Below are 15,666 nucleotides of genomic sequence, written 5' to 3' on the forward strand. Positions count from 1 at the left end.
TAAAAATTTTCCATAATAATTATAACAATAACCTATACAATGTAAAAGAAATTCAAAAATGGATATCTATTGCGGCCAAAACATGTGCACAGTAGTATTAATTTTGCAAAGTTATCTATTTCTATACTGATTCATTATTTTCTCAGTTTTTTGAATCACCCAATATTTTATGTAAGTATCGGTAAGGTACTACCAATATACTTCTTTTTTATCAAGAATTCCTTATAGGGGATAGTTTTCCACAGCGAAACAAGTTCTACAGTGAAACAATCTAATTTAATTAAAATCCAATAGACAAACAGCTTTTGCCATCTCGTGAATGATAGCTCAATTAGATATCTGATCCCCACCTAAAAATACTTTACAGATCACGGCGTTTGTTTAGTGCAGATGTATTTCACTGTAAACCATCAGTATTCTGGTGTGCTTTATATTGTGTTTCTTCAGATTAAAAAAATGTTTCAGGGCGAAGTCAGCAAGGAGCCTAACATCTGTAGAGACAAGAAAGAATGCTATAAACTTGCTTAAAAGTTTAAGAAAGGTATTTGAGATAACAAGGATCTCTTATATCACACTGTTTCGCTATTCCCAAAAAAAACAGAGAATTCTTTTGTGAAAGAAATTAGACTTACTTTGGGTTTGTTCAGTATATTTCGAATTTGTCGAAAATGGGGTTCGACTCAACAATAGAGAATGCAGAGAAATAGCTTACGATATGGCTAAAAAAATCAAATACAGGTTTCGGGAAGCTGGGTCATTATAGAGAAACAGGTTTATAATGGTACAGAGGTATAAGAAAGCGTCATCTTAGTATTAGTATTCGTACACCCGAGGGCTGCAGTCCTTCGCCAAAGACCTCAGTCAACCCACATAATGCACAATGATTTTTTAGTTGGAAACCGTTAAACATGAAATAAACACTTTTATAACGGTTCAAGAATTTACAACTCACATGAAACACAACCAAGACTGTGAAAATTAAAAAAAAAATAATTGCTGGAGAAGGGATTGAGTAGCTGAAGAAATTACAAGCGGGGTATATCCTTGCCTCTAGTCATGAGTTTTCATCTAAAAAAGCACAAAACTCACATGACTAGAATCCTCAAGATGTTTTGCCAATATAAGTTTGAGCGCAGCAACAAATGTTCAAGAAAGGGAAATAGACGAAATATGGCAAGGAGGGTGTGATTGACCGTCGTGATTGACTGAAGTGATATATTTTTCTATAATATTTCAAAAAATTACATTTGTAATATTTTGCAATAATTAGGTAATGAAGGAGGGAGGAATAAAAACCCCGGCAAAAATTGATTTTAGCAAGTTTCAGTCAATTTGTTCGCCCACTTACATTGGATAGAGCTTAATATGTGCAAAACCAATGAATGTACTTTCAACATGCATCCGCTGACAAAAAGAATTTTTGAGAAATCGACTATGCCTGGGGTTTTTCATTTTATAGATGCACTATATTTCGCAAAAGGGTCACGCCGTGTACAATCTATACGATCAGCTTGATTTCACATCTCTTTTTCTGACACTTGAAACTACTATATTATCGGAAAAACAAAATAATGAACTTTCCAAATTAAAAGTATTGATTTAAAAACAAAATCATTGCCACAAATTTTGTATATAATGGGCTGGTCCTCATTTCTTACAAATTTTTGGAACTTTGAGGACAATTTTCTGGAGCTTCCTCATCTTCTTTTTTAAGAATATTTATAAACTTTGAAGCACATGTAGTTACCTACTCATTACATCTTGAATGAACACTACAGGATTTGTAGAGGTTGCAAATTTATTAACTGGGATAAAAGAAAAATTAATAATCTTACGTATATGGTAGCAAAAACATAATGTCCAACCTGTTTTCTTGTTTTCGGGACATAAAAAGTCATTAGAAAATTAAATGTTTTCCTTGAAGTGATAATTGGAAAATTATACTAAACACATGTACATTTTCATTAGGGTAATTTGGAATTGAAATGGGGTAATAACGATACCGAAACTACACTCGCAATTATACTAAAAATAATGTGCAAGGAAGTGAAACGGTGTTACGATTACGAGCAAAGAGAAACAGGAAAATTGTTTTCCGATTCTCAACCTCTCATACTCACTTATCTCCGTTAGAGATCTAGCGCTATCTGATCGAGAATAAAGAAAACTGGGAAATTCGAATGATTTCAAAAGAAATGGTTTTTAAACTCCAGACTGATCTTGTCGACAACCCATGTATAAATGGAATAATCTTTTAACTTCGTTACAGCTAGTGAGAAGAACTCAAAAGAAAACGCTTAAAATTTGTCGTGGAATTTCTGATTCAAGTGATTCCATTTTACGGGTCTATTATTGACATTGGTCTTCACGATTCTTGTTCGAGGATTGTTCCAGAAGTACCGGGCTTTACCTAGTGATTGTGATAATTGCTTGAAAAATATAAATATTTTAGACAGTACACAGCATATGTTTCAAGTTTGAAGTGAATTTGTGAACATGGAAAAAGTTGGTTATCGTTATATGGTACAATACTTTTAGTTGAAAGGCTTTAGCTCAATTGATACAAAAGTTGAACTAGATTCTACTATGGGCTAGACCGCTCCTTCGATATCAACAGTGAAATATTGGGTAGCAGAGCTTAAACGAGACCGTCCGACCTGCGAAGACCAGCATCGCAGTGGTCGAGCAAATGAAGGGACGACTCCAGAAATGTTGATGAAAATCTGTACATGCAAAACTGTACCGCACTAGCGTCATGAAGATGTTTCTATCAAGTGTTTGGCAATGAAAAAATCGAATCCAAACGTGGATCCATCACTTCAGATCCGAAGTAAAAGAACAATCAAAACATCGGACTGAAAAGGGAGAACCAACTCCAAATAAGGTAAAGATAGTTACACCTGCAGGTAAGGTCATGGTGTTGGTTGTTTGGGATGCACGTGTGATAATTACTATTTACTATTTTAAAAAAGCAAAAGCTTTTAACGGCGAGTATTATGCAAGCTTATTGCAACGCTTAAGCGAAAAAATAAAGCAAAAACGGCCACATTTGGCTAAAAGAAAGTATTGTTCCATCAAGACAATGTACCAGCTCACATGTCCGTTATTACAATGGACAAAATTAATAAATTGAAGTTTAAATTACCAACTCAGACACCTTATTTGCCAAATTTAGCCCTTTCCGATTATTTTTTGTTCCCAGAAATGAAAAATGACTCGTGGGTCAAAGATTGTCCAGTACTGAGGAGGTTATGTCAGCAGTTAATGGCCAGATACTTCTGGGACCATCCTCGTAGTATCATTCGAGCAATTATTCTCATAATAGTTTCCAAATATTATACAGAATGTAATCTTCAGATTCTTTCATATCACAGATAATAAATTTTTTGAGAGGTTATAAAATTGGTCTGTATTTATCGTCGCTGGTAAGATCATTGTCAAGCTACCTGACATGTCATACATGACAATTGGTCGTCGAAATTTGAAGGCTCGTGTAATCCCTATAGGTAAGTCCAGTGATGGGGAAACTACGGCCCGCGGGCCGAACTTGGTCCGCAGAAGGATTTAATCCGGCCCGTTTAAGAGTGCCGTCGTGAGAATGTTTGTTCGTAATGTGACGACCCGCATAAAAACTACGTGCGGCGATATTCAAAACACAATAGTATTCTGGACAAATCCATCCGACCTTATCAGTCATCTGCAATGACCCTCTGTGACTCGAGTAATTGTTTGTGTAATCTCCAAAACTGCCTCAACAAACACCAGCGCAAGAGCATTAATTAGAAGTAAGCTTTCATCAATTGCGTTTCTGTGTGTTGTTCTCCGTAGTAGGTATCGTCTAAAATGTTAAAAAAAGAAAAGTGGATTCAGAATGTCGAGTTTTCAAAGAATAATGGACGTGGAAATATTTCTTCACTTCACAGAAAAACCTGTGTGCTTACTTTGCAATACAACTGTTGCAGTTCTAAAAGAATAATGGTAATGCCATAAATCCAAAGCCGAGAAATTAGATTTAGACACTTTTTAAGATGTTTTTTCATAGTCGTAAGAAATCGGTGAGAGTTTGCATTTTCTTTCTGGAGGTTGCTGAAAAAATACTCAACGTGAAAACATACCGTGAAAACATACCGTGAAAAAAAGGAGTGCATGGGACTACCCTGAAGATAAGGAGACGATAGCCAAACACTCAACCCATGGAACGAGAGAACACAGCAGAGAAGAGCCACTAACTCATTGAAAGAGATGAAAGGGCGGGTGGAATGTCTTTTTGAACTCAACAATTTTTGAAAGTTTGGAGATAACGTATAAACTATCATTTTTAGAACAATAAATATTGACATTTTGACGCGAAGCTGTGGTCCATTCTGTACTGGTAATAAATTTAGAGCATATAGACTACTTCTACTAATTATGAAAATGGTGATTGGTAGATTAGTTATTCTTAGTACGGCTAAATACATTTGCATCAATAAAATGCAATTTTCAATACATGGTTGAAGAATTTAATGCTTCTACGATTTCCGTGTCACTTTTACGAGTTAAATCTGATAAAGTTCATTCGAGTCAAAGTGCGAAACTATGTTGTGAGCAGGAACAACACATTCAAAATGTATAAGGATTTGGTATTACCAGTATCATCGAAGATATTTGAGGTGTATATATATAGTAAGCATATAAATAATGAATGGGAATTTAAAACTGCACTGGTATATTTCTGACAATTGGAACTAAATAAATAGAAACTACATTAATATATATATATATATATATATATATATATATATATATATATATATATATATATATATATATATATATATATATATTTCTTTGGATTAAAAGGAAACCTTCCACAAATTGTTTCGCCACGCCATTTCTTCGCAACTCCAATTTTAGTTATGAAACTAAATACAAAAGAAAAAAAATTATTGAAAATTTCACTGAACTCCCTTAATGTTTTACGAAGTTCATTGGAATTCTAAGCCCCTTCCAAATTGCATGCTTTGTATTCAAAACATTGTTTTTCTTTGTTAATCTACGCTTGAAACCTTTGTTCTCGCCGTTTCAGATTTGGTTTTTATCTTTGTACTTATTAATCCAAAGATGAAAAGGCACTTTGAGAGTGTACAATATTTTTCAACTACGTATTCAGTGTATCATTATAAAAACGATTTTGGATTGCTTTTTTCTTTTAATATGATATTTATTAAAAACTAAACGATCAGTTCTTCCTTTATTCTACTAGGAATCAATATACTTGTTTTGAGGCGGATATTGGTATTTAGAACTAGAAACTAGAGCCAAGACATCAACAACAAAAACAATAATGAGATCCACAGGGATGAAAATACTGCGAACCATCAAGGGAGTTACCCACAGGAACCGAATAAGGAATTATGACATAAGAGAATAATTGGGCGTAGAGGATGTGGTGAGATAGGTTAGGGCACGGAAAAGATTACTGGAGGGATCACGTAGAAAGAATGCCAGAAGACAGATGAACAAAGTGGGCTAAAACTCAGAGACCAAACACAAGCAAACCTGTAGGCAGACCACCAAAGAGGTGGTACGAGAGCTGGAGTTCAGCTTCTCAGGAAGAGGGCCAAACGTACAGTATTGAACAGGACCTGGTCTTATTGAAAGAGGAAGTCGAAGAAGAAGATATTGGGACGTGGGGTCAAAGGGATTTTTTGAGCAAATGATGAGCTAAACGAGAGCATTCACTTTACTTTACAAAATAATAAGTCACCTAAAATACTAGATAAATAACTAATTTAACTAATAATATTATGTTTTTCAAATTGAATACCCATTTGGGTTATTATAATAACCAATAAAAAATTCAGTTCTAACTTAAGCTAACAGAGTTTGAAATTTAAAACTAAGGTATACTCATCAACGCTACTCTGTGAAATATATTGCACTGAAGTTGAACATGTATACACAAGCTCTGTTTTTACACTAAAAACGACAAACTTACTCAGTCTTCTCTCTAAACCAGTATTATCAAAGAGTCGGATAGTCTCGACATTGGCATGACGATGGAGTTTTTTTTTTATAAAAGTTGGCTAATTCATCAATGTTCTGGTCACCAGTGTCTATTTTCAGGTCCCTATGAACTAATAATATTGATAACAAGTTGTTCTATGGCAACTCAATCCTGATTCTTTGAATCTACTGTATAAAAAAGGCACCAAAATTGTGTTCGAGTTGATATATTTGAGAAGTTATAACTTCCTTGTATGTATTTTCAATAAGGATGTCTCATCACTTGAGATTGTGAGATGAAATAGGATGAAATGGATGAATACATTTATTTTTCACCCATATAACATATTTTTGGAATAGATCAACTAGATCAAAAAAAAAGTTTGGATGTATTAATCAAGTTTTCCAATAAATCACGAGGAAATCGAAATTTTTTTCAGTGAGATATTCACATTCAAACTTTCTAAAGTTGTTGTTCATTAAAAGTTACCGTATGACAGTTACCGATTTGTTTCTATTGGCTTTCGTGCGCCATTTCTCTAACCGACTTTCTTTTGATTTTTAGCATTGTTCACTGCAACAATGTTTTCTGGAGTAGTCACCGTCACAGGACCTCTACCGTACGTTCGCTATCTTCTTATGACTCTCGTCCCCAGCGCAACAACTTTGAACAATTTCTTATTGTTAAAAATCCTTCTCTATTTAAAAAAATTTGTAACAGGCTTAAATTTAATTTGAGACATTTTTTTTTAAATAATTTTTTTCACGCATCACGTACCACTGTTTTTATAAACGATTTTTTCTCTACTTCTTTTTGCTGCTACAATTATCGGCACACGTAACCCAGGCACCGTCAAAACTCGAAGATAGAATGATCACCAGATGAGGTGTGATATGAGTGTCCCCTAAGTACTCAATTGATAACTATTTCTTTAGTTGCACCCTGTATATTGCGCTAAAGAAGATTAAAACGATAAGAAATTCTCCAACAAAATATATTTTTCCCCCAAAATGATAATCTTGAGGAGATCGATGAAATATTCATTCATCATTTTTTTGCTCCTTTTCCTTCTGTATTTATGCTTTTACCCTATGCATGGTTGTTTTATGGGTAGCATTAAAACGACATGTACAACATTGTGCCCGTTAGACGGATACAGGGCCTAGAGTTATGAATAAGAAAGAATATTCCTAAAAGGACAAAAAAACCTACTTCACTCACATGTTGAAAAAGATATGATAAACTATATTTTAATGGAAAGATGTTGTTCGGAGAAATGTGGTAGACAAAAACTCCTATTCCGTACAATTTATACTTTTATTTGCTCGTTCTATATAATATTTATATTCATTTAGGAGTTATATCGATATCAATATTTGAAGCTTATGTGAAGTATAATGTCTGTGTCTGTAATTTTGAATACATTAAATAATGTAAATATATTTTTTTGAAATGCTCGTATTTCCAATGGCAGTTTCTCACGCGCGACGTTAAGAAGTTGTTCCAATTCACATAAAGAAAAAACGGGCATCTAAGAAAAAAAAAAAAGAAATCATCGTCAAATTGTTGATATACAGATTGTGTTTTATGGATGGAATGATTCAATTATTTCAGAAATATTTTGTACGATTTTTATAACTTTTTGTGCGCAATTGTCTTCTGATATAGCCGGTATTATGGTGGTATCTACATGGTTGTCAGATCTTTCCTTTTTCCAGAAAAATAATGAACTTTGTTATTAAAAATGGATCACCCTATATATTCAGTGTTATTAGAAATATTGATTATCTTATGTATACCTAAATGCCATAATTTTGGAATTATAGCTACATTCACAGTATCTCTACCAAAGCTGCAAGAAATATTGTACATTTGATCAGTGACTTTTTAAGAGGTATAGGATTTAATTTTGAAAATAACCACAAAAAATTTTGAATAATTCAATTGATAGAACGATCAGTATAATTTAATGTTTGAAGATGATTTCATGTAAATGTTGGTCAGGGCTCCGCTTTAGATAGCCCATGCGCAATGTTCAATTTTGGCACACTCTCTTCAGCATAACGGCCGTTATTTCACGAATAAATGCTTCAATATTGGCTTTCAGTAGGTCAATCGTTGCTGGTTTATCCCTGTAAACATTAGCCTCAACATGGCCCCACAAGAAAGAGTCCAAAGGCGTTAAATCACACGATCGAGGCGGCCAATTGACGGGCCCCAAACGTAAGATGAAGTTTTCACCGAAGGCGGCTCTCAATTTGAAACAGTTGAAACCACATATCAGGCATATCTAATTCTTTCATTTTAGGCAAAAAAAAATCGTCAATCATCACTTAATAGCGCTCGCCATTCACAGTAACGTTCCGGCCATCGTCGCTTTTGAAAAAGTACGGCCGGATGAAGCCACCGGCTCCTAATCCACACCAAACAGTGACTTTTTCGGAATGGATTGGTAGCTCTTGGAATGCTTTTGGCTGGTCTTCGTCCCAGATGTGGCAATTTTGCTTGTTGACGTATCCATTCAACCCGAATGGGGTTGAATGGATGGGCTTCGTCGTTGAATATAATTTTTCGATAAAAAAGTGGATCTCCCTCCAACTTTGCCAGCGCCGATTCAACAAATTTTAGACGTTGTGGGAGATAGTGCGGCTTTAATTCTTGCACCACCTCTTAAGAGGTTTTACACCCAAATCCTTTCGTAAAAGTTTACACGTGGTGGCCCAATTGCTGAGAGTGGCGGCGAATCAACATTTCACGGTCATCAGTAACACTGGCGGATACAACCGCAATATTTTATTCGGTTCTCACTGTACGTTTGCGTGTTACTGGTTTAATATTCAATAGTATAAACTGGGTTCGAAATTCAGTCACAAGTTTCCGAATAGTTTCGTCAGTAGCCCGACCAAACTGCCCATAAATTGGAAGAAGTGCGCGACGCAATTAACCGAGCATGAATTTTAATAGTAAAATTGAATAATTTGCAAGCGTTTTTGGTTCTTAAGTCGAATCAAAATTGAATTATAGACCAAACTGAATAAATTTGACAATAACACAAGATACGATTCACGCGTCATTTGTCAAAAACAGTTTTGCCAAAAAAATGCCAGCAAAAAAATCACTCTTTAGATGGCTCGTTTAGTTTGAATGGTCTTTGATGATTTAAGTGTTAATACATTTCTTGCTTAAGTACTTTTTTTCGGATTCCTCATAATTTTCCAGTTATTTGCGTTGCAATATTTTTCTGAGTTTCAAGTTCTAGAATTTCGGGAATTCGTGCTTGTAATTTTAGTAAGAGCTGCTAGACTTATTCAGTATCCCAAAACCTCCCATAATCTAGAAAATCAAAACAGCCCAATTCAATTTAAGGTTTTAGATAAATCGCCTAATTTTTCCTGTAATATATAGAAAGTGATGTTTTTATAATATGAATTGACGCAATGACAGATTTAGATAAATGAATGATTGAGGCTCTGCTGTACTCTTTTTTTTTGTGTTAATCTTCGATACTCCTATTAAAAACAAATTTTCTGTTTTTATACTTCTATTTACCCGTTTTTCCTTATTAATGAGAATTTCTACAATTTATATTTGGTTGTTGTCTTCAATTTGTTCAGTACAGCTTGAAAATTGGAACAATTTTCCAAGAATCTCTTTAAAATAAATTGCAACGTTTAGTGATGTCCATTCTGGCGACGGAAATTGAAGGAACGAACTCTGATAAATTGCTGAGCCATCTGCATCCGACGTTTCCGACAAATTTCTAAAGAAAACAATTTATTGCGAGGCGTAAATTTCCAGCAGTTGATAATTCACAAACATCGAAATGTAGCAATTTGTTAACAAATAATTGGGGATTATGATCTGGCAGTTTTTCAGAATATCTCAAAATATTGTATTAAATAATTAAAAATACAAATAATATTGGAAATAATTCAGAAGATTGTTGTGAGTTTGAATTGCCCAATTTTGTCAATCCGTTTGGAGCTACCAAGAAATTGATATTTTTATAGCGTTTTTTGTAGTAAATTAACTGATTCATCCCTTCAAAATATCACTTGAATTTATGTGGAGAAACATAGCCTAACGCACTTTGTGCTTAAAAGATATTCAATTACTCTTTCTAATTCTGTAATGTACTTTCTAACATTGTAATTACGGTTGAAAATATAACAATAAAACTATAAATAGCATTTTGAATAGCTAAAAACCCAAACCCCCACATTAGTAATACCTAGAAGGCCTGAAATTATTCCTCTTATCATCTATCCGCTATTTATTTATTATTGCCAGGTAGTTAAAACATTTATAGAAAAGTATCAAATACAAAGAGTTTTGGTATTCAAAGTTGAGAAATTGTTGAATGTACATCGATATACTACAATCATCTGGGATAAATTTATTCTGAATAGTTCAAAAGGGTTTGAAGTGTGTTTTCAGGATTCTAATCCAGAAGCAGTAAGTTCTTTTTTTTTCTTTAATATATATAAGTAATATAAGTAACATTAAATCAAAATTATTTATATTTATATATATATTTATTCATATTTATATCAAAAGGGCACGATTTATTGAAGTTTGCTGATATTCAAATGTAATGAGTGGAATTTTCAATAGATATATCACTGTAAATACAATCTAGACATAATTTAATAATTCAGAAACAAAAATTTACGTGCTCTCAATAAAGCTTAGATTGTTTTTCAGTCAATAAGTTCATGACACTAGTATTTTTGGATTATAAAGGTGACATTTTTATTGATTATAAATGAAGAAGAAAAACAACGAAGAGATCTGTATAGACATGCGGCTTTCGCGACCCTGTATCATATTTTTGTAAAACTTTTAAAGCCACAAACAGAAATATTCCAACTATTTTTGTTCCTGAACTATAACGAAAATGCTTATAATACATATTTTTATATAAAAGTCGGTAGCAAATTTGAAAAATTTTCTTAGAGCACTCTTTTTAAGAATGGGCACAAACTTTCTATTTTTCAAATCAAACACCCTGTATATTTTAACGTAAAATTTTTCCATCCATCCATATTTATGTTAGTTTGTTTATTTATTTTCAATTACATGCTTTACATACACTCAAAATAACACTCCTTAACATAAACTTAAAAATGTTGAAAACAATAAAAATACAGGGTCTTTCAAAACGTTCGCATGCATCGATTAAAAATCACCAAACAATCACGTGTCTATAACGCATAGACTAATCGGAAATTAACAATAAGGTTTAGCCAATCAAAGCTTGTGGATCGTTTAAAATATCATATTAGTAGTTTAGGTTCAGACTCCCCAGCCAATATCAATTTGATTGGAATGAATAACATCTAAATATAGGCTACTAAGTACACGGTACTGAACCAGAAGGAATCATGTATTTCAATATTTAACACTGTAAGTGCTTTTTCAAACGCCCTGGCATCAATGTGACAATAGACTCATATAAAATGCTTAGTTCCAACTGCTTCTGAATTCATTCTTCTTTTGCTTTACGTTCTTCACAAATATTGTTCTGGGTCAATATCAAAATGTTCAAATTCAACAAGAAGGAAATTTTTTTATCAATTATTGTATGCTTTGATAACACAATTAGTATAGATATCAGCTGTGTTTACGAATTAAATTTAGATTCGATTCCAAATCAGTGGTAATCAATATAGCATTACTGTAATCTGCTCCACTTATTCAGGATTTTGTTTTACTGTGAATACACGCAACCAAAACCCCAGAACTGCTACAACTGATCCATAATCAATAATTGACGGAAACTATTTTTTCCACAAATAATGAACTGTTATTAGAAATTAAAAACTGACAAAATGACAACAATTAATTTGTGCATCGATCGGTCTCTAAATAATTCGGAATTGAACTACGAGCAAACCTATTGTTACGAACAAGCTCGCGAGATGGGTGGGTCCTCAGGCCGATCCTGTCCAGCTACAATGAAATTTTAAAATTCAGCGAATTCGCAAGTTAAATTTCTAAAGTGAAACTTTTTCAAAAAGATTTCATTTTAAACTAACTAATTCTGAACAGTTGTGATTTGAACAAAGGTTTTTTCTAGAATTGTTTAACAAATGAAAAGGAAATAAAAATGCTGAATAGAGTAAAATAAGATATGATATAATATATGATAATTATCGTGTTGTCTACACATGTCTGCTGATAAAATGTTCTCAAACACCTGAACGCAAATAATGTGGGAACTGTCCTGTCAGCACTTACAATAATATTATTTTATAATTATGTCATAATCTCCATATGACTCGCGCGGCGCCTTGCATCCTTGTTTATGAATAGCGGACACGCCTTTGATATAATTTTTGTGGTAGCGGATGGTTTATTTACATTATTTCTTCTATATAATTTCTAGGAAAGTATATCTACTTATTTCTTCGGTTTATTTTTGATCTAGAACTTTGTAGAATCTATTTAGGTATATAAATAATTTGTGTAAACGCAGTTAGTTAGTTTTGAATAACTAATCGTAGTGAAAAGATTAAATTAGTCAAAGTAATGTCAGAAATTATTTGAGTGGCATTTATAAGTAAATTATTATAAGTTAAGTGATGTATTTACACACCACTTAATCAATCAAACACGTAAGAGATCGCCCCACAAACAGGAAGAGTGTATATAAATACGATACACTTTACACTATATTTTCAAGCTCTATTTGTATCATGTATATTTTTTTCGTATTTTCATTCATTTCAAACTACATAAACTAAATACACTTCGATTTATCTAGATTATGCAGTGAGAATTGGACTTGCATTTTGGTAAACACTTAATGATTTTAAAAGCCATCTTGTTAAGACATGTAATTAAATGAATCCAATAACATTGAATTTGTTTTTTTATTTTTCAGAAAAATCTGTTTGACAAATATAATGGCGTGTAACCGTTGTCTGCTGCACAGAGCAATACGTCAAGGCGACGACAAATTAGTGTTAAGATTTCTTCAAACTGTGGATACAAAACATATAAATTTCTCAAAAGATTCGCTCTTGTCTTCAGCAGTGAGATTGAAGAGTATGAAAATGGTTCAATTGTTATTAGATCAGGGAGCTAATCCTGACAGAAGAGATGGAAAGTTCTATCCTATCCATATTGCTGTAATCGAGGGGTCATTAGACATTTTTAAGCTGTTGGTGAGACATGGAGGTAACTTGGACAGGAGGACAATTTTTGGATGCCATTCTATACACTTGGCTGCTGATTACGGAAGGATAGAATTTTTGGAGTATTTACTAAAGTTGAGAGTAGATATTAATCTCATTGATGGAGACGACTGTTCGCCATTGTACAGAGCAGTAGTCAGAGGGAGAACTAACGTTGTTGCGTACTTGATTGAACTTAATGCTGATGTCAATAAAGTTGACATACTTGGTGATAGTCCTCTGCATCTATCTGTAGAATTTGGCTTTAAAAAAATAATAGATTTACTCATAAATAATGGCGCTAGAATAAACCAAAAAAACTTCTCTGGATGGACACCCCTTCATTACGCCACATCTTGCGGTCATTTTGAAATTTTGAAACATTTGCATGAAGCTGGTGCAAAATATGTGATCTCGGAGAAACGCAAACATAGTAAGAGGACAGAAGCTGAAGTTGAACGAGATGAAGGTTTCAGTTTGGAGTAACTATTGAGAGCCAGCAGTTTTATCCCTTATCATCGCACTCTATTACGAACAATTTCTACAAAAATGGAAGTTTTAGACTTTATTAACCGATAGTAATGATGCTATTTAAATTTAAATCAAAGCACGGCGAAGCATATCATAGCACAAAATAGTCATGGACTGTTCACGAGAAATTCTGTTTTTTGTTATTAAATTGAGTCACCAGCCTTCGTGGTTATAATAAATTGCCTTCAAGATAAAAATACTGTTGAAATGTAGTTTTTATTTCACTGTGAAGATTTAGGTAATTTCGTCAGCTTTGAGTCTGACAATTATGAAAATGTTATAAACTCAACAGTGAAAAACCGAACACTTATATTTGGTGTCATGATTTTGTCGTTAATATTTTCAATTAATGGTGAGAATTGATTTATTTATAGGTAAATTACAGAAATTCTGCCACAAACGGATAATTTATGTTGCTGATTAATATAAAATTTTGAAATAATATTTTTTAACCTCATTTTACATCTTCATCACGGTTTCTTACCATGAATATTCTTCTGATCGAATATTTTTCTTCCCTTTGCCAAGGTGAAAAGAAGAATTTCTGCTGTTACGCTAAGGCTATTGTATGCTTCTCTACATCTGATTCTAATAGATCTCTTATGTTTGCTAATTACATCAGTATGACAGGAACAGTTTAAATATTCTTCTAATTTGCAAGCTTCTAGTTATCATCATCATCTACCTTCTAGTTATCTATAATGACGCTGTTACCATTTAACCATATGAGCATAATTTGTTTTTTATCAATTTTTAATGAATATAATAAAGTTTTTATTTCTGAAAGAGTCTATCATTATAGCAACAAAAATAATTTGCTATTCTAGTTTTTTCAACACAATTTATATTTGAAACAAAAAATGTTGTATCGTTTGGACATTTAGACCTATTTGTGAATATTTTGGTTAATATAGGACTAAGATAAGAGCTTTATCATAATTAGTATTTATGAAGACCTCTGCGAAAGATGGAGATGATTTTATTCTCTAGTGTTGTGTTGTGAGATTACAAATATTTATGAAGGCTCTATATTTAATGCTCTATATTCAATTATTTGTTTCACAACTATATATTGGCCACGAATATTTGATGGTGGCTCTTGAATTTCTGCTTAAACTGCTTGGTTAGGATATGAAATCATAATTCCCCTACAATAATTAAAAGATTTGGCTTAGATGTTGCCCCATATAATGTATACCTATAGTCTAATATAGAGCATATATAAGCCTTGTAGAATGTATACACAAGGTTGGCATTTGCTATCCATTTTCTTCGGGAAACTACTTTTAGCAGATTCATACCTTTTTCGCTTTTTTTTTTAAATATAATTCATCCTAGTAATTTTTTATCTATGACAATGCCTAGGTATTTGAACTCGGTGACAACTGGAATCGTGAAATCAGCTAGGTAAGTAACAGTTTTTTTTTGCAAAAACCAAGTTATTAGTAGCTGCATATATTCTTATCATCAGGGGAGGTTGACGATATTTCTAAATTATCCCACAAATGTATTAGGGTACTCATATATCGGGAAATCATATAAGCTAGATCATTACTCTCTTTTCTACTTGTTTCAAGTATTAAGTAACAACTTCAGCGATATGTGGGATGGCAGTCTCAAAGAACACTTCCTAAAACTACGTCCGGATAGTCCCATTATCAACGTGAAAGTCTATTGCATCTCAAAACGTGATAATTATTCTTCGAAAGGTCATTACTCCCAAAGTGAGTGCAGTGATTGTCTCCACACTTTGTTGCGATCATTCGAGTGGTATAGATACACAAAAACACAAAAAAGTGTTTAATTTTTTCCACTGTTGACAGTATAAGTAGATATAAAAATATAGAATATTATAAAAAATTTTTTAAAGATTTGAGAGTTTAATCATATATTCCAGAACATCAAATTATAGTATGAACACAATTTACTAGTAGAATTTTTCTGTTAAAACCTCATTGACATTTTATT

At 32.9% G+C, this 15,666-nt stretch overlaps 1 protein-coding gene across 1 annotated transcript; it reads left to right on the forward strand.

Annotated features, from left to right (window-relative positions):
- Positions 1–12,897: 12,897 nt before the first annotated feature.
- LOC130449847 (ankyrin repeat and protein kinase domain-containing protein 1-like) lies at positions 12,898–13,653 on the forward strand. The gene has a single exon (XM_056787887.1). The coding sequence runs from the start codon at positions 12,898–12,900 to the stop codon at positions 13,651–13,653; it is 756 nt and encodes a 251-aa protein (XP_056643865.1).
- Positions 13,654–15,666: the final 2,013 nt, after the last annotated feature.

This window comes from Diorhabda sublineata, chromosome 10 (genome assembly GCF_026230105.1).
Source record: "Diorhabda sublineata isolate icDioSubl1.1 chromosome 10, icDioSubl1.1, whole genome shotgun sequence".
Taxonomy (NCBI): Eukaryota; Metazoa; Arthropoda; class Insecta; order Coleoptera; family Chrysomelidae; genus Diorhabda; species Diorhabda sublineata.